We start from the raw sequence: 20297 nt of genomic DNA on the forward strand, positions 1-20297 counted from the left end.
ATAGATCAATCATACAAAAATATTATAAATATGTATAAAACAACATATAAATAAGTCAATAACAATTCAGGTACAATTTTCTAACATTTTTTAGGTATTAACATAAATATTATTAACTTAAATGTGAGTCTGTCAGAAGTTAATAATTTGGATTACTGCTATATTTGTGATAATGGCCGATAAATTAATGTACAGATCCATTCCTGATATACAAAATTACTCCTTTTATAGGTTTCAATTAGTGGTTGAAACGTTTGGACACTCAACTTATGAACCAAACAATCAAAATTCACTATAATTCCCCTAAAGTTGTTGTTCAAACTGATAAGAAAAACGTTCTAATAAAACTTTGGGGACTAGTATAATTAACTGCTCAATGCCCCTACCTCCCTGTTAAAACCCATCTCCTGGTGTTTCTTAAAAAAAAATTGCATAGAATGCCTTAATAGGTTTGCCTTCAAAATTGTAGAAAATAAAATAAAAAACTAATTCATCAACCGTCCTAAATAAGCTGCCATTAGTTCTGAGATGAACTATTGTCCACTAGTGATGACAAAGCAACAGAAGCATCCTTTTCAGAAGCAAATTCTGAGCTTGATAAGGGAATAATGTGAACAACTTGGCCCTGGGATAACTGGATTTGAACCTGAAAATGTGAGCAAAATAAACAATGATGACAACATAGAAAGCTAAGTACAAAAAAAATATGCATGAAAATTAGGGTTGGGCCGGATATCCGGTCATTTTCGATATCCGGCCGTTTCCGGATATTGAAACTGTCCGGATACAGGATATCCGGCTGATTTTGACTGCCGGATATCCGGTAATTTGCCGGATACCGGATATTGAAAATATCCGGATACCGGATATACGGTATCCGGCCAAACCCTAATGAAAATACAGAACTAAAGTTTAAAGCGCAGATTTTCAGTGTTTAAGTATAAATCATGAATACAACTTTGGTAGCAAAAATTTAAAGACTCATTCGTAGAGGAAAACTTCACCATCTTGAACAGCAGCCGAGAACATCACATTTGATTACTCTAATACGGACGGGCGGGCAGACAGACAAAGCAAAATATTGAGTAGCTTCATTGAAAGAGGAAACATAATCATTAATTTGATTACGTGAAATTATAGCCAATCTCAATAAAAATTAGACGAAATAAAATATCCTTTACTATTACTGATTACAAAAAATAAAAGTGATTAGTTACCTGACCATCATTCTGTAACTTGGCCAATAATTCAGACGATATTTCCAATCTTGGTTCTGACAAGTTCTTAGCTATACCGCCCCCACTTAGCCCGCCAAAAACCCCGCCAAGACTTTTAAACAAAAGTTGATCTTTTGTCGACAGCTCTCTATGTGTACTTTCTTCTATCATCATATTGTCGTCGTTGCTTTCAGCGCTAATATCAGCTGTTCGTTCCCGGTTATTTACCATAAAGTCGTCGTTGTTGCTTAATACTGCTGCATCAGCTGTTCTCTTCCGTCCAAAGTCGTCTTTGCTCTCTGTGGTAAGATTAGCAGATGGTGGATCTTTCATTTTGGCTCCTTTGAGTATTATGTAGTTGTTATCACCAGTATGTCTTTCTATAATTTTTGTGGTTTGAGCTAGACTGGCTGATGTCCGTTCTACTGCTGGATTCCTGGTAGTATGTTCATTATTTGACTCAGGTATTATAACAAGGACAAGATGATCAATGATCATAATAGGACAAAAATAGCAGTCATAAAGAAAGTAAAACTGTTAATATTATTTTAAAATTAACAGTAAAATTATCCATTACAAATTTTTTTTTAATCGCGAGAAACATTTTATAAAGCACTTTGTTTTCTTCCTTGGATCCATGTTTAGTTTAGCTGTGTGCACTTTTAGTCTGCATAATAAAATGTCTTTTTTTATAGAGAAATGCATGGTACATGGAGTGCATAATGAAAGGGGGGGGGGGGCGAAAGTGACACTTTTTGAAACCAAAACTAAAAGTCAACAAAGGAACTCAACTAAAAAAGGAGTTACAGGTCTGAGACTTTGCATGGCAGTTGCTTTATAGGGGTACAATATGGAACTGTGAAGAAACGGCGGCGCAACCGCCGAAAACCGCCGTTTCCCGCCGAAATTTTTTTTGCCTTTTCTCGGCGGTTTTCGGCGGTTTCGCCGCCGTTTCTTCACAGTTCCATATTGTACCCATATAAAGCAACTGCCATGCAAAATGTCAGACCTGTAACTCTTTTTTTAGATGAGTTCCTTTGACTTTTAGTTTTGGTTTCAAAAAGTGTCACTTTCTCCCCCCCCCCCCCCCCTTTTGATATCCTACTTAATCTTATAGAGCAGCTGTACTACTAAAACTGGACATACAATAATGAACATTCCTGGTGTAGACGATAATTTCAATGTTATGTTTCCTTTTGGCGTGAGTTTTGCAGGCTGTACGCTGGACAAAAGTCATTCCACAGTTCTGTGCAGGACACATAAAAGGTTTCTCTCCTAGAAAACAAATAGTTCTACATTTTTGAAAAAAACAGAAGTAAATAATTGAATTTGGTAGGTATCACAATTTACCCCCAAAAATTTTTTTTTAGGGAGATAATTCCTTCCTTCACCTCCTAACTAAAAACACGGATCATGGAAAGAAACTGAAAAAATACGACTAAACCCGCAACTTCGTTTTCTTTCCATGATCCAAAAACACTAACTATCCCTTTATGCATGATATCTAAATATGGAGAAATATTTAAACAGGTAGGTAAAGATAAACCAAATAGACATTAAAAGTTGCCCACCAACCTGTATGAAGTCTACGATGATTGTTGTATGTATTTCTTTTGGTGAATGATTTCCCACATTGATTGCAGGAGAATTTTTTTATGTTGGCATGCATATCTTTGTGGTCCTGAAACAACAGGAATTTTTCAATGGTAATTTCCCTCAAAGTGCCATGAGATATTCCACCTGAGTTTCAAATGAAAGGGGGGGGGGGGGGAATAAATGTGGTGACTTGTGCCACGACAAACCAGCAATTTTATTTTGGGCGCTACTCCCTTAGTTTTAGATATAATTGGGTAAAATATTTTGGGTTGTGTCACTAATTACCCCAAGTTTTGATGCAAAAAAAAAAACGGCGGCGGGGCCATAAAGATTTTAGCCAATTATCTCTAAAACTAAGGGAGTAGCGCCCAAAATAAAATTGCTGGTATGTCGTGGCACGAGTCACCACATTATGATTTTACCCCCCCCCCCCCCCCTTTATAATAAGGATAGGCCACGTAAGGTTAAACCCAGGGGAAAAATACTAACCCTTCCACCTGTTTGAAGTATATAAAAAATTGGTTGTTGACAAAGGAGTGCCAAACTAACCCACGCGGTAGGGGCGTGATTTAAATATATATAGTACACATTCATCTAAACTTAATTTAGGGGGTTACATATTATTACAACGTAGTTATAAGACTTAGCTTGGGTAGCAATAAAATGAGACGTTGGGTATCCCTCTAACTGAACCGATTTTTGATTAGTCAACGGATCTAAATTTGTCTCAGCCAGGATATAATTAAAAGCCTAAATCAGCCAAGGATTAGCTGAGTACAATAGTTTTAAACTAAAAAAATTAAAAATAAAGATCTAAATGAGTGATTGCGTCTTTCTCTTTTTATCGACAGACGCACTTGGATATATCATTTTCATAATGAATGATATGTATTTCGCTTTTTAATGTCAGTTTATGTGTAAATTTGGTGAGCTACATTATTGAGTAACGTTGTTAAGTGTGGATGGAAGAATTTTGTAATGAAAGCAAAAGTGGGGTAGAGGATAAGGGATGGGGTAGAAACCAGTTACAATAAATCCTGAATTTCTTGTCAGTGGATCAAATTCGACCAAAAAATTAATCAATCTGTTTTATTTTAAGAACGAGGTACAACTGCTCTGATTAAAGGTAGATCCCCCCCCAATCCCAAAAAATTAGTAGGGATTATAAGTTTTCACCCTTTTGCCTCCTCTTTCCTCCCAAAAAAATATTTACTAAATTTACCCCCCCCCCCCTCTTGATATTTTGTACCCCTCAAAAAAAGGGAAAAATGGGTAGCAGGTAAAATCCGTAAAGGTGTGTGTTTTAAGGCTTAAAAATAGTAGTAGAACGATAATATTCACTAAATAAGTGTATTCCGGCCTTACCTATTGAAAAGAACTATAGACAAAAATTGAAAATAAAAATTACTGGAAAGAGTTTAAAAATTACAAATAATGCCAATTATTTCAAACATCATTATTATTTTTCAAAACATCATTTGATTGTCCATGGTACTTTTATGTATTATATGTTAAAAATTCATTTTTGTCAGCTTGACATTAGCAAAGCTTTCGGTGAATTTTCAGGTTTTATTAACAATTTTCAGGTATTGCTAACTTTAAAAAAAATTGTCTTTAGTTTTTTTTCAATGAGGAATACACATATCTAGTGAATATTATCGTTCTACTACTGTTTTTAAGCTTTAAAACACACACCTTTACGGATTTAACCGCAACCTACTTTTCCCTTTTTGACATTCTAGGTAACATTTGATATACTACCTGAAATGAGGATAACCAGTTGAATCCTTTGCCACAAATATCACAGATGTATGGTTTCTTCCCATCAGTGTTATGAACCTAAATATAAATGTAGATTATGATAGTAGGAATTTTTTTTCCCGCGATATTGTATTTTATCATTGTGTGTGTGTGTAGCCATATTTTCTTAGTGTTTGGACTTAGTGTAGTCATGGAGTAGGACGAGATACTTATTTTTTCATTAAAAATATGGATACGGGGCCTGACAAACTAATGATAAAATAGGTATACTTACTATTTCTATTTGAAAATTAAGTTTAGAACTAATTGAACTACTGTGGAAAAAAGCCAGTGAGTGGTGTATAATCTGCACAAAATTCATTTTTTTCCCCTGCTGCAAAATTTTTAAATTTTTTCCCTTCTAGTTTTTTCTAGCAAGGAAGGGGATAAAATATCCTTGATATCTAACCTATCTATACTCACAATAGAATGAGCTTTAAGTTTATTTCTCTCCACAAAAACCATGTTACATCCAGGAAACACACATCCATATTTTTTCCTATCAGGATTATGCAGCTGCTGTTCATGTTTTCTTGCCAATCCTAGTAATTTCAATTTATTTCATTACTTTTATTGTTCCTAGCGGCTACGCACCCAGAGTCCTCTTTATTGTTTATTGTTATCTTACTCTTAAGAACCCAAGTAGGGTCATAGTAAGAGGTTAGTGGCACTTTAAATGTTTCTTTTAATGTTGCGTTCAAGTCTCTAAGTAAAACAAAAATTTGAAATAGTTATAACCTTCCAGGGACCTATGAGAAGCTACCATGTTAAGGAGAACCAGATCAGTTCAGCGGTTAGCAAGGTCCTTCAGTACACACACACACAGACAAACACTCATCCTGTTAATTTCTTATAAGGATTGATTCTTATGGTCCTATTCTCTACCTATAGATTAAAAAAGTTTTAATTCTTAAATTTCGTTGTAATACCTATTAAGTAGGTAAACCCAGAACCACTTCATTATGCAATCTACATTTTCCTGGATATTTTGTCTACGGTAGTCCATAAGTGTACAGCTTTACAGTACATTGTTTCTATTTGTTAAAGCAACACGTATGATAAAAGAAAAAGATTCTTTTTAAAGTAAAATGCTTATATTTCAATCAAAATCTATATTTTTGTATTTTTTACCGACCCACTTCATTATGCAAATCAAAAGAAAATCAATGAGAAAACGTTTGTTTTGAACTTTTCTCCACTTTTAAAAAATGATTCTGATAAAATAACAATTTTTAAAGGGATTTATGCATCAATTATAATGAAAAACAGTTTAAGGTAGATTTTAATGATTTTTCTAAATAAGAAATAATTGAAAAAAAGAAATTCTATCCCTATCACTTTAGAGGACAGCTGCTGACCCCAAGTCTTATGGACGAAGCTAAATACATGTTAAAGATAAAAAATAACCCTGAAAAGTATACAAAAATGTTTTTTGATGTGTTAAAAAAATCCATTTTTAAATCTTGATTTTGAGGATGATGGCCTTTAAGATGCTCTTACTGGTGGTGAAGGTGAGCTAAATGTTATCTAAGTACATGACCATTACAACAACTTGTCTATTAAACTATGTATCATTTTTTGTAGTCATAGCAGCCTCCAGTGGAGCCTCTCGACATGAAATATAACCATTATCTAAAAACTACATTATTTACTTTATGAATTTTAGTAATTAAAATTGCAATTTTTTTCTTTTTTAATATTGCTTGACCGGAGGCTGCTATGACTACAAAAATTGGACCATAGTTCAATATATAGGTTTTCATCATGGGCATGCACTTTGATAACATTTAGCTCACCATCACCACCAGTAAGAGCATCTTAAAGGCCATCATCCTCAAAATCAAGATTTTAAAATGGATTTTTTTTAACACATCCAAAAACATTTTTGTATACTTTTCAGGCTAATTTTTATTTTTAACATGTATTTAGCTTTATTCATAAGACTGGGGGTCGGCAGCTGTCCTCTAAAGTGATAGGGATATAATTTATTTTTTTCAATTATGTCTTATTTAGAAAAATCATTAAAAACTACCTTAATCTGTTTTTCATTATAATTAATGCATAAATCCCTTAAAAAATTGTTATTTTATCAGAATTAATTTTTATATGTGGAGAAAAAAGCAAAACAAACGTTTTCTCATTGATTTTCTTTTGATTTGCATAATGAAGTGGATCGGTAAAAAATACAAAAAAATAGATTTTGATTGAAATTTAAGCATTTTGCTTTTAACAGAATCTTTTTCTTTTATCATATGTGTTGCTTTAACAAATAGAAACAATGTACTGTAAAGCTGTACACTTATGGACTACCGTAGACAAAAATATCCAGGAAAATGTAGTTTGCATAATGAAGTGGTTCTGGGTTTAGGTAGTAATATTTTTTTTGTTCGATTGATTTCTCTACAAGGGTGTATATTATGCAAATCAACTCTGCTATAGAGGGTTTGAAAAATGTAAAATTAACGTACGAACGGACAGAGTGAATCGTACAGTAGCTTCGCTGCTAAAAATATAAAAGTAAGGGATACTTTCCTGCAGTTGCAAAATCTTTGCCACAAAAAGTACACATAACCCTGGCCTGACCAACATTATGAACCTGTTGTTACAACAATGGATATATTATTACTTGGATGTTACACCAGATTTTAATGTTTCTAAAAAAAGTGCAACTTGCAGCGGGCTAAAATAAACATACTCCATATCCCCTCCTACTGTGTAAACGATATGACCAATAAATGAGTTTCATGTTAGCAACCTAAATTAACAACAATTTTTCCCTTGTCATAATATCCACGTATATTCTATATCCATTCCTGTCGCATGTGAATCTCCAGATAATAATTGGATTTGCAATTTTCATGACAAAGATTACATTCAAAAGGTGTGCTATTGTTAACAGAAGTGACGGGGGATGTTTTATGGCATCTGTGAACTTTTAAATTTTCTTCGCGGATGTTTGAAAAAAATCTGCGACATCTGACACATTGTCTGTAATTGCTTAGAACTCCATCCAATGTTACACGGTACAGAGTTGCTTCAGTGTAATCTTTTTCGCGGATTTTTATTCTGCCAGGCGCATGCAGTGATATTAGTTGCATGTCTCGTTCATTTTCTGGATTCAGGTTGAAGGCATCAATTCCCTAAAAGAAATAATCTTGCATAAACATTTTATGTTGTCAGACTAGTGGTGTTAAAATTACTATTGTGAAAGATTTTTGGCCAATTAAAAATTACCGTAAAAAGTTCTCTTTTTTTTAAGTGCATGTTCATTGTTCATTATTGTTAAATACCTAGTTAATTCTTGGAAAACTTAAGTAAAAAAACAAAAGATTTTGAGGGATAAGACAATGAACGATAAATTGATATACATCCCAAGAGATGATAAGCAATATTATTGGTTGGAAATTAAAATTACAATAACCAAAGTTTATAGCCAACAAATTAACGAAAAAGCTATCCGTTATGTACGGACCGACCCTAATTATAGAAAAGCTTCACTTAAAAAAATACCTGGAAGCAGGTGGCCTTGGCCAGGTAGCATTCATGTTCCATTACAGAGTTTCGTGTGGCTGGTATAATTGGTAAATCAACACTCTATTCAACAATTTTTGTCATTTTAATGTTTTTATCGGATTTAAAGTTTTTTTTTATTTAGGTAAAATGTTTTCCTACTGAGAAAAAATCCAGGGATCTAAATGGATAAGACAATGGCCGATGATGATACATAAAATTACCTCTTCTCTTCAATTAGTGGTTGAAACGTTTGGACACTCAACTTAATGACCCAACCAATCAAATTCAATAGAAGATTAAGAAAAAAAAAACATAAAATCAATACAATGCCAGTTTTCTTAGCCCGGGCCTTCGGCTCCTCAGGGTCAACAAAACTAGGTTTAATCTTATAATTTTTATTTTAATATTCGCGGAAAGCTGTCTATAATGCGAAAAATTACTATTATTCTTATCAGAAAGATTTTAAATATGACATAAAATTGCCTGCACAAAAAGCTTATCACAGTATTTACAACAGATAAAGTGAGCAGTATATCCATCCACTTTGAGTCGCGAGTACACATCCAGCATGTCCTTGTTTGTTCAGACATTGCATTAATCTTAAATCACTATGGGAATACGACTAAAACATGTCTATATCAATCAATATTTTTTATATACTTGGATGTTACACACATGTACTCTGATACTCCAAATTGGCTAAAATAACGATAACCCCCCCCCCCATAAACCCCCTTTATCCTATCCCCTTCCATCATACTGGATGAACAAATTGACCAGTAAATAAGGTCCATATCAGCAACCGGAATCAACTAAAAATTACCTCCTGTCAATATATCAACGTACTTTAAATACATTTCTATATTTAGAGTATTTCCAGTTAAACTATTTTTTAGTAGGTACCTACCTATTTATAACCAGGAATTTTTGGGATGGTTACGTCAATGGCAAATAAATATAAAAGAACTTTTGAAAGGAAGGGTATTGTATGTGTAAATTATGAATAATTAAGGTTCTGTTTTCAATCTTAATGTGATCATTGGGGAAAAAAATCTTCCAATTTGATCATTCAGTGATGATCTAACGTTAGGTAACTTTTAGAAGTATAAATTAAATACCCACTTCTTGAACATAAGCTTTTAACAACCAACAAAAATACGAAATATCTCACTCAAAATTAATGCAATGTTATGTTATATACCTTTATTTCATCATTAAATTTCTCATCAAGCTCCACTAATTTGATTCTCCTAGATTTATTTTTCATCAAAAGTTTCAATGTTTCTTTAAATTGTCTTCTGTGATTATTTGAGTTATCATCACAGATGTGTCGCAGCAATTGAGATGTTCCACGTTCACTAAAATAATAATAAGAATGATAATTTATACGGTTTCTTAGGTTTGTAGGTAATAAAATTCTAAATAAACCTGGGGGGGGGGGGGGTTAAAAAGTATGAGTATATTCGCGCAAAAAATGTTTAAAACCTCTTCTGATGGTTTATAAAGTGGTTGGCAATCCGTCCAATTTTTGGACCGAATTCGGATTCTTACATAAATCAGCCAAAAAATAAAACGGATTTATCCGTGGATTACGGAAACTTATTTTTTGACGGATTCCGGATTCTAGCAATATATTAAAAGGACTTTTTAAAAATAAATTAAGGAATTCAATTTTATTGGGTAGGTAGTACTCGGAAAAATCTAAAGCTGCGTTTTAATTCATATTTTCACAGTAGCTTTTCTCCTATTTCTAGACCCTACAGTGGCCATTTTACAACCCTTACTAAACCTAACCTAACTTTGTTAAAAATTAAAACATATATTTGGACCAAAAAAACTCATTTTTTTATTTTAGCCTAACAATAAACAATTCGAATCCGTTATTAACATCTTTGACTAAAACTGGTTTATCTTCTCTATACCTACATGAGGTCAATAACTTTAAAATTGAGAAAAGTATAAATTAAAAAAGAATAGGTATTACTTGCTGAATGTATAAATCTTCATACAAGATGCACAGGCAACAAAAGGCACAATTTTTCCATCAAACTCAATCTACAAAATATAAGTATCATTAGTTCCAACTAGGTAGGTATCTATCTAGAAACGGAATTTTCTATATTATTAAAGTAACAGGTGATTTATTTTTCAGATCTCGCAAAACTGTAAGTTATAACCTATTGAAGTATTAAATTTTTAGGGCCTAAAGGCTAATTCATTTTTAATATAAGTCTGAGGAGGTGTAAAGCTATATTTGTGTCTCCCCCCATCCCTTTCCCACTTCTATTAGATCCTCTAGATTATAACAGGAAAGTTATTGCAGGATTATTGCATTATCCTCATCATTTATGTATTTGGTACATTTAGTGAACTCACTGACATGATTCTTTCATAAAGAAATGATGTCAATACAATAATCCTATGATATCATTCTATTATAGACAGGGTGTCGGAGCCGTATAATTTTGATGCGGCTCCGGCTCCTACCTTAAAATTAATATATCAATTTTATTTCATTATTGAATTTGATAAAAAAAAATAAATAATATAAAATATTTAGCTTTTATTTGGTTAAAGCTATATAAAAGTAGAAGGATGTGTGTCTATTTGTTAAGTAACAATAGTTTTTCAGTTTATTATGTGGAAATAAACCGTTGCCAAATTATAATATTACTTTAAAAAATAATTTGTAGCTAATCCGGAGCCGGAGCCGTTTTTAACGAAAAATACGGCTCCGGACCCGGCTCCACCAAAAATGTTGCTGCTCCCGGCTCCGGAACACTGATTATAGACTATCGGATACGCCCCTAGAGGCTTCTAGGGGCACTTGGGAGGGCGGAGTTAATTTCGATAACCCAAATTTTATTTTAGATTTAAGAAGATAAATATTGGGGAGGGGGTAATTTTTTTCTAGGGGCGATATCTCTTGAAGAAAGGATGGTGCAGTGGTACCCTCCCACAAAATAGTTATAAACCTTTCCAGGCCCTATGAGAAGCTACCCTGTGAAGGAGAACCATTTCAGTTCAGCGGTTAGCGAGATCTTTTTGTACAATAAAACTTACAAACAAACACACAGACATAGATCCTGTTATTTTATCATAAAGATGATTAAATGATCCAATTCGCATGATGATGTTATTACCTTATGGAATTTAGTCCACACCAGACTACCAAGTTTGCTCTGTTCAAATAATACAAGCATTAGGTACTACAGTAATGGATATAGAATACGTATATATATTGACAGGGGAAAATTCAGTGTTCCGGAGCCGGAGCAGCAACATTTTTGGTGGATCCGGAGCCGTATTTTTCGTTAAAAACGGCTCCGGCTCCAGATTAGCCAAAAGTGATTTTTTAAAGTAATAATATAATTTGGCAACGGTTTATTTTCATATAATAAACTGAAAAACTATTGTTACTTAACAAATAGACACACATCCTTCTACTTTTATATAGCTTTAATCAAATAAAAGCAAAATATTTTATATTATTTATTTTATTTTATCAATTTCAATAATGAACAAAAGTTGATATATCAATTTTAAGGTAGGAGCCGGTGCCGGAGCCGCATCAAAATTAAACGGCTCCGACACCCTGGGAAAATTAGTCAATTGGGTTGCTACTATGGAAGTCATTTATTGGTCAGTTCGTTAATCAAGTAGGAGGGAAGGGCAAGGATAAAGGGGGTAGGTAATAATAATAAAAATTTTAAAAATGGGAAACGGTTGGTCCACTACGTTATAGGGATGTGTAATAAATGAAAATCTCAGGCAGGAAAGGGACTTTGGGCTGTTTATTACACTAGTCCCCAAAGTTTTATAATAGTTTTCTTTTGTTGGCTTAACAACTTTTAGGAAATTTGTCAAAATTTCCCTAAAGTTGGTTCATTAAGTTGAATGCAGGGGTGTATATTCTGCATGGGATCCCCGGCTCAGGGGGGGGGGGGGAAAAATAAAAAATAAGTGGTTGGAGGGGAAAAAAATGTAAAAATTAAGAAAACTGAAAACATTTTTTCCATTTCGCCCCCCTCCTTGGTTAAAAAAACTAAAAAAATGTGTGGTAGGAGGGATAAAATAAATAAAATATAGAGTTCTTTAAATATTTTTCTATTTTCCCCCCTACTTTTTAAGAAAAATCTAGGGGGGAAAAAAAATAAAAAATTTTGTAGCAGGGGAAAAAAAATAAATCTTGTGCAGAATATACACCCCTGGTTGAATGTCTAAATTTTTCAACCACTAATTGTAATCTGCAAATGGGGTAATTTTGTGTATTCTCATAGGGGATGAACATCAATTTATCGATTATTGTCTTATCCCTTTAGATCCCTTGTGCTAGATTGAAATGCTTGTGTATGCCTTGGATATGTCATGGCAAGGTAGTATTGTCAATCTTTCTGAATCTTCAGCAATCAGCTTCTCTATCACTATTTTAGATATTACTTCTGTGGATTCGTTGTCTTGTTCATTTTCTGATAACAAAAATGTCCTATTTGATTTATTTCCAACATAAATATATCTAAAGAACGCCGTCTTTATATCCGAATCTTCAGATCTCGGTAACTTCTAAACCGATTAGGTTTTGTTTTTAAGTGAATATAACTAAATTCCCCCAATCCCATTCTAGAAAAATACTGATATAACTAGGGATGGGAATCCGTCGAATTTTTGGGCCGGATTCGGATTCCGGATTCTGAAGGAATCCGTCAAAAAAAGTGACGGATTCTTGCAGATTCCGGATTCTTATTTTTGGCGGATTCCCGATTCTAGCAGTATTTTAAAAGGCCGTCCGTCACAGAGGGATAGCTTTTTTCATTAATTTAACACTATGTTACTTGGTTGAAGCCTTGATTTGTTTAAAGTGTTAAAGTGTTGAACATTTACATCACATTAGTAATTATTAAAATTTGTTATGTACAAAAAAAATTTAAGAGGGAGTTGTAAGAAAAAACTCAAGACGGTAATTTTAGCCTACCAATTTAGAATCCGGAATCCGCTATAAAAAACGGATTAAAAAAGTTAAATAAGACATTCCTGTTACATTTTGAGCTTTAGAAATATTAAGCTCGTCAATGCTGATATCTATTTTTTCAGTATTACTTTTGCCTTTTTTCTTTGGGTTGCTGGATTTTTTATTCGCAGTTCCTTTAACTTTTGTTTCGTGGGTTTTCACATGTCGCTTGATTGCAGTTAAGCTCTGATTTTCTGGAACTTTAAGAATATCTGCACATTCATTACAACTAAATTCAAACATTTTCAGTTACAAAAAGTTATTGAAAAATCAAAAGTTCTAGATTATTACCTAACCAGGGTTGTCAAATCGGGCGGGTAGTTTTTTTTTTTGGGGGGGGGGCGGTTTTGGACCGCCCTTTATCGGTCCTTTTGGGCAGATTTGGGCACATCCCGTTTTGGGGGGTGAAAAAAAGGGGACGGGGCCTACTTTTTTGGTGATATTAACTGTTCTGGAGCCGGAGCCGGGAGCAGCAACATTTTTGGTGAAGCCGGAGCCAAATCCATATTTTTCGTTAAAAACGGCTCCGGCTCCGGACTAGCTAAAAATGATTTTTTAAAGTAATATTATAATTTGGCAACGGTCTATTTCCATATAATAAACTGAAAAACTATTGTTACTTATCAAATAGACACATCCTTCTACTTTTATATAGCTTTAATCAAATAAAAGCAAAATATTTTATATTATTTATTTTATTTTATCAAATTCAATAATGAAAAAAAATTGATATATTAATTTTAAGGTAGGAGCCGGAGCTGCATCAAAATTATACGGCTCCGACACCCTGATTATAGGTATAAATTAGTAAGTTTTTTGTATCTAGAGAAGTATATGGTTCTCCTTTCACGTGGAGCTTTTATAGGTAAGGGGAGGGTTTTTAATGCAACCATCTCGTAATCAATGTATAAATGGCACTAAAATTCGAATTTTGATCTGAAATTTTGCATGAGTAATCCTTGGTATGTCTCTTTTCCCTAAATCGAAAAAAAAGTTGAAAAAGTAACGGCTAACGGCTCAGCCGTTAAGCTGTTTTTTTTTGGCTATTTTAAGGGCAAATCTGTCATAAATTACGTAGAAATCAACTTTTTGAAACATATTTTTGCTTTAAATCATGTAAAATGATACAAAAAAATATTTTTTAAATTTCTAGTACCAGCAACTACCGGCAAGAACCGTTTGAAAACGTTTTGGATCGGGAAAGAGCATTATGTGGAGAGAGGTTTCGTGATGGATTTCGCTTGAAAATACCCAACAAATGGCTAAACGGATGAGCCGCCAGCCGTTAGCCGCTACTTTTCCAACTTTTTGTTCGATTTAGGGAAAATAGACCTACCAAGGCCAGGATTACTCATGCAAAATTTCAGATCAAAATTCGAATTCTAAGTGCCATTTATACATTGATTACGAGATGGTTGCATTAACCCCCCCCCCCCCCTTAGATGGTTTTGGGCTATTTTATTTCTAATAATAAGTCTCGGTATGGTTTTAGGCTATTATATAACCTTTTTATATGCTTTTTACAACATTTGCCCAAAAGGGTGATCAAAACTCCTTTGGGGCACCCAAAACTCCTTTGAGGCCCAATACCTAACATTACAATCAATATTAGTGTCACGTGCCAGACCTAGCAACAATAGGTAGGTATCATCTTTAACGCCTTTAGTATAACGCTGCTGTTTTAAGGTCCAGACTCAAACCTGACCGACATCAAGCAGACGCATTATAATTTACGCGAATTCACGGGTACTTTGCATATTATAATAGTTCCTAGAATTGTTGTCCGTTCTGGATGACATAATAATGTGTTAATCTCATATTCTATAATCAAAAATATATCCTATTATATAAAGTAGTAAGCGTTTTTTGTCTGTCCCGAAGGATCTCGCTAACCGCTTAACCGATATTGTTCTCCTTTAAATTGAAGCTTCAAATTATCAAATCAATTATTAGATCAAATTATAACAGATAATAATCTATAATTTTAAATGTTAAGTTTTTTTAGCTAGGTATACACTTAAAGATAATGGTAGGTTATAATTCAATGTTCTCCCATGAATCAATCCTTGTTACTCAGAATCAATATTTAATCTTTTTTTGTAACTAAACCTGAGATAACGAGTAAGAACTCCTTGAACCGAAATATTCACAAAATTATCATCAATCACAGAATTATTTTGAGACGGCACTGAAAATGTAATGTCTTTTGAATCTTGGATTAGAAGTTTTTGTAATTCACCAAAAGAAATATCTGCTATTAGACTAATTTCTTCATTTTTCACAACAGTTAGTTCTATTTCAGTTACTTTTTCTGTTTTTCTAGAAATTGTATTGGCAGTATTATTTCTAACATCTAGCAGTTGGGTCAAATATGGAGGTATTTCACTAGAATTACTGGATTCAATACAATATAAATATTGTATAAAAGCCTGAATATCATTACTTGAACAATCAGGCAGTAGGATAACTAAATCTTCGTCATAACAAAGATTAAAGGTAGAAGCAAGTAATGTTTTGAAAAATTGACTGTTGGCTGCCAGGATTAAGATGTCCAGGTGATACTTGTGGCCATCTTCACCAGAAACAAGAACTAGGTTTCCTGAAACAAAAGAATATAATCCTTATACTAAAGTAACAGGATGTCTATGTGTCTGTGTATCTGTGTGTCTGTACCGAAGGATCTCGCTAACCGCTGAACCGATCGGGTTCTCCTTAACAGGGTAGCTTCTCATAGGTCCCGGGAAGGTTTATAACGTAGCCGCTAGTCTATTATATAAAGTAGCAAGTTTTTTTTCTTCTAAAGCTCACGATCTCAATAAATAACTACTGAACCGGTTAGGTTTTCTATTGTAGGTAGACTTCACATAGGTCCTGTGGTGGTTTTAAGTTATTTCTCTAGCCCTTCTCTGTTCTATCGAGTACAGAGCCCCTTGATACAAGTTCTTATAATTAATAGGTTCTGAGTGTGTTTCTGTTTGCACCAAAGGATCTCGCTAACCGCTGAACCAATATGATCTTCCTTTACAATATAGCTTCTCATAGGCCTTAGAAAGGTTTATAACTATTTTGGGGGAGGGTAATACTAACTTCCCAAGAAAAATCGCCCATATAAAATACTTAGGTATCTAAAGGCAACTGTCTTTAAGTAAAGAACAATAAGATATAAAATCTCCTCACCTGAATTTTTAGATGTTTCATAGACCACATTGTACCAATCAGAAAACAGGCAGTGTGTCTGACTTCTCATTTTGTTAGGGATTTAGCTGAGAGGTATTTATATCAGTTTCTGAAGTTTCAATTTCCTCATTCTTTTTTTTTTATTTAATACTTATCATCTAATGATATTCAATCAATGAATGCATATTTTTTTCTGAAAAAATATTAAAATATATTCAATTATGGAGGGGAAGTTTATCATTCTGACCAGATTAAGCCCAAGCTTTTCCAAATAAAATCTATAATTATATAAATAAATACAATTGCCATTTTACTAGATCTTATTAAGCGTCAAAACAAAACCTCTTTCCATACACAATTAACAAAGTTGTACAATATTTATATGTTCTTAAGGATTTCACTGATCTAATTGGCTTCCCCATTTTAATTTACAGCTTATTATAAGTCCAGTGAAGGTTTTAGGCAATTTTAAAGTACCTAATGCATGTCGACATAAGTAATGAAAAACTTATAACTAAGACAAAAGACAGATATATGTGACAATAATCAATAAATATGGCAATTTTATAAGAAAATTATACATCAAGTTGAAAATGCTTCATTATAATTAAACAAAAATCATAATAATTAAACTTTATTTGTAAATAGGTACGTGTGTGAGTTTCATTTAGCTTTATAAATATTCGATCATCAAAAATTACCTAATTATTAGTCCAAACCTAATAAAAATTGTAAAAATATAATACATGAAAAGCCTGGAATAAAGGAGAAATTTAGGATTTCATTGGCCCTTGAAAAAGACCACAATTATTGTTTCACTTCTTTGTTTTTGTTTATTTAGTTTCGTGAGAGTTTAGAGAGGGGGAAATAAATGCGCGAAGCACGATATCCCCCCCCCCCCCCCCTTCCAGAAACAGCTGATTTCGGATACACCAGACAGTGCTCCCGCATTTTTTTACTCCTCAAATTCTTTTTTTGTTGGGGGCTTTTTCTAGGAGAAATTTTCTTGGGAGGGTGATTGTAGCCATCAAAAAAATAGTTATTATCCTTGCTAGGACGTGTGGGACGCTATATTGTAAAGGAGAATCATATCGGTTAGCAAAAGTAAGCTTTTTTATTCTTATGTATCGACGTTTGAATTTTGATAGCAGTGATTATAATAAACCGGGGTTGGTGGAAAAGAGAGAAGGGGAGAGAATTGGTAAGAGAAAGGAGGAGGGGCAGGTAGGTGTGCAATTTCGGCTGCTACAAATCAATGGGTCCTAAACTTCTACTACAATTTTCCCTCTGGCTTGATAAAAATATATTTAATCCAAAAAATTATGTATTAATTTGATTGTAAATGTATAATATCCATAATATAAAAATTCACAGTAATAATTTAATCTTTTGTAAAATAACTCTTAGGCATACTAATTATAAGATTAGGGAAAAAATATGCAGAGAAACTTTTTGTTTTCTGCTATGGATCAATAATTTTTCGGGAATAGTAGATGATTTTTTTCATGACAACCCAATTAATGATGATTTATAGGTCGTAAAAAAGGCGATAACATTTGAATTTGCATTTTATATAGAAATAATTGAAAGCTTACAATCTTTTTGGTTTTATTTGAATGCGCTTTTTTAGGATGAGGGAATTTTTAGACACCCAGCCTAAAATTGTACGCGGCAAAAGCGCTTCAATCAAAAGTCAACAAAAGTTGGCGCGTTATACAAAGAAATGAAAAAAGTAAAAATGCTTTATTTATGCAAACATATTACTTTAAAAGGAATGAATTTGATAAAATATTATAGTTTTTGAACTATTTCAGTAATTCTGAACAAGTTATAAAAATGTAAGTGGAAAATAAAAGAAAAGGGGGTAGTTGCACGAAATTCATTTTAACTAGGTAGCTTCTTAATTATGAATGTTTGATGAATATTCTTTCAGATTTTGTCTACTAGGAAAATGGCAGAAGGTGGCGTGGTACTAGTTCCAGAAACTCCAGAGTTTTTAGAAGAAGAAGGAGGTAAATAATGTGTTATAATATTTGAAAGAAAAATTTACTTTTTACCTTGCTGTTTTTTAGTTACTCCCTAACTGTTTTCTATTGTGTTACCATTTCATGAAAATAAGTAAAGGGTTAAGTTACAAGATTATCATGAAGCGTATTACCCTTTTTGAATGATATATGATCATGATACCTCAGATACCTATTCTTCTTTTTATGATAATATCATCTTCATTGCACAATGTTATATGGTTATAGGGAGTGGATAAGTAAATAGCTAGGCGCGGAGGATAAATCCTTTTTTTTGCATATATGATAAGTTTTGAGTTTTAACAAGTAGACAATAATTGGATCTTTTAATTTCTTATAACTAAACTTATTAATGATTTTGAATATTTAGATAAAGTAGAGGAAGATGGAGTGACAGTTATCCCAGAATCCCTAGAAATACAGGAAGCACCAGAGGAGATAGAAAACAAGGAAGCACCAGAGGAGATAGAGAATGAGGAAGATAATACAAATGAGGATAATGTTAATAGTAAAGACACCACAGAAAAAGAGGCAGGGACAATGATTGTTAAAGATAAATTACTAGTTTTTCAATAGATTGTTTAAATAGGTATTAGATATCACTTTTAAAAATAAACTTCAGACGTATTGTGCAGTGGCTCATATTTTACTTTTTAGACAATGTACTTTTACGGACTTATTTACTTGAACTAATAAAAAAAATGATAGCTTATTATTGATGCGCCACTTATGAACATAATGTCGTGTATAGATTTTGAAATATTCTCAAATCGACATAATATTACTTTGATGTTGCACCAGATTTTCCTATACTCTAATATATAAAATGGTACTCCCAGCTGGCTAAACTAACCCCTTTTTATCCCATACCCTCTCCTGCTTTTAAATGAACGAACTGACCAATAAGTAAAGTCCCTATTAGCAACCTAAATGTTGACAAATTTTACTAATGTAAATATATCCACACATTCTATATCCATTATTCTTTAACAATCCCCTATCTGTGACCAGAACGAAGTGGAAGAAGAAACAACTAAAGCAGAAAAACTATTCCGTTTCCCACTCGGAACCATCAAAAGAATAATGAAGCTGGACGATGACGTCACCATGGTGAATCAAGAAGCAATTCTATGTGTGACAAAAGCTACAGAATTCTTTATTGAAAGTCTGGCCACAGAATCATTTGGATACACGAGCAAGAATAAGAAAAAGACAATTATGAAAAATGATGTGAATACAGCTATAGAGACTGTAGAGTGTTTAGCCTTTCTTGATGGGGCAATGGAAGAGTGATTTTATGTCTTTTTCTAGATCTTATTTTGTGATAGTACAATTTATTAAACATATCTATAAAACTTTAAATATAACAACAAAACATATATATTGAAACAAAAAACAGACTAGGGTTTATACTTTAGGGTTCCTACATTTATTATCTTGCATTTCACATTTCTACAATTTAAAAACATTAGTAATAAGTATTTTTTCACAACTCAATAGTACATTTACTGCATTTAAAATTTTTGTTTTGCATTAGACCTTTTTATTGTTTGTATTTACCTTTATATGGTATCTCCTTTTATGATAGGTATGTATTTTAATATCCAACAAATTTTGTATCATTAAATTGAAAATTATAAATATCTACTTTCAAACCCACTTTATTAAGAAGGGCTTCTCTATATTTTGATAGTGTCTGTTTGCATTGCATGATGGATTTTTAGACATGATTTAATAATACCTATCTTTATTTTTGATAGTTTAAGCTCCGCCTTTATACATTTTGTTATCCTTGTTTCATTAATACCTCAGATTTTTAATTGAATTGTATAATATTTTTTTATTTTCCAGCGATCATATTTCAATCAATATAAAGTAGGTAAATAACACAGAAAATATAAATATTAAACATTTATTCATAGAATGAAATATGTTATATAATCATAATACAATTATTGGTTT

General features: G+C 32.8%; 2 protein-coding genes across 2 annotated transcripts; one reads left to right on the forward strand and one right to left on the reverse strand.

The window, feature by feature from the left end:
* Window positions 1–85: 85 nt before the first annotated feature.
* On the reverse strand, window positions 86–16476 carry LOC145328459 (uncharacterized). The gene is made up of 17 exons (XM_080172157.1): window positions 16312–16476; window positions 15244–15733; window positions 13154–13363; window positions 12483–12612; window positions 11270–11308; window positions 10111–10181; window positions 9328–9484; window positions 8610–8699; window positions 8124–8207; window positions 7426–7753; window positions 7144–7208; window positions 5037–5153; window positions 4575–4652; window positions 2793–2898; window positions 2374–2492; window positions 1218–1649; window positions 86–646 (listed from the first exon to the last, which is right to left on the reverse strand). The coding sequence occupies exons 1-17, from the start codon at window positions 16379–16381 to the stop codon at window positions 518–520; spliced, it is 2715 nt and encodes a 904-aa protein (XP_080028283.1). The 5' UTR covers window positions 16382–16476; the 3' UTR covers window positions 86–517.
* Window positions 16477–18241: 1765 nt separating this feature from the next.
* Window positions 18242–19990, forward strand: PolE4 (DNA polymerase epsilon subunit 4). Its single transcript, XM_080171637.1, has 3 exons — window positions 18242–18323; window positions 18706–18866; window positions 19347–19990. The coding sequence occupies exons 1-3, from the start codon at window positions 18263–18265 to the stop codon at window positions 19626–19628; spliced, it is 504 nt and encodes a 167-aa protein (XP_080027763.1). The 5' UTR covers window positions 18242–18262; the 3' UTR covers window positions 19629–19990.
* Window positions 19991–20297: the final 307 nt, after the last annotated feature.

Source organism: Acartia tonsa, chromosome 9, assembly GCF_053477335.1.
Source record: "Acartia tonsa isolate MP-2025a chromosome 9, ASM5347733v1, whole genome shotgun sequence".
Taxonomy (NCBI): Eukaryota; Metazoa; Arthropoda; class Copepoda; order Calanoida; family Acartiidae; genus Acartia; species Acartia tonsa.

Excerpts from the sequence above, each read along its gene's own strand:
- LOC145328459 (XM_080172157.1), bottom strand. The coding sequence starts at position 16,381 with ATGAGAAGTCAGACACACTGCCTGTTTTCTGATTGGTACAATGTGGTC. Across the intron at positions 10,182-11,269 it reads TGTGGACTAAATTCCATAAG|ATTGAGTTTGATGGAAAAAT; the intron begins GTAATAACATCA and ends TATATTTTGTAG. Across the intron at positions 9,485-10,110 it reads AAGATTTATACATTCAGCAA|TGAACGTGGAACATCTCAAT; the intron begins GTAATACCTATT and ends TTATTATTTTAG.
- PolE4 (XM_080171637.1), top strand. The coding sequence starts at position 18,263 with ATGGCAGAAGGTGGCGTGGTACTAGTTCCAGAAACTCCAGAGTTTTTA. Across the intron at positions 18,324-18,705 it reads GTTTTTAGAAGAAGAAGGAG|ATAAAGTAGAGGAAGATGGA; the intron begins GTAAATAATGTG and ends TTGAATATTTAG. Across the intron at positions 18,867-19,346 it reads AAGACACCACAGAAAAAGAG|AACGAAGTGGAAGAAGAAAC; the intron begins GCAGGGACAATG and ends ATCTGTGACCAG.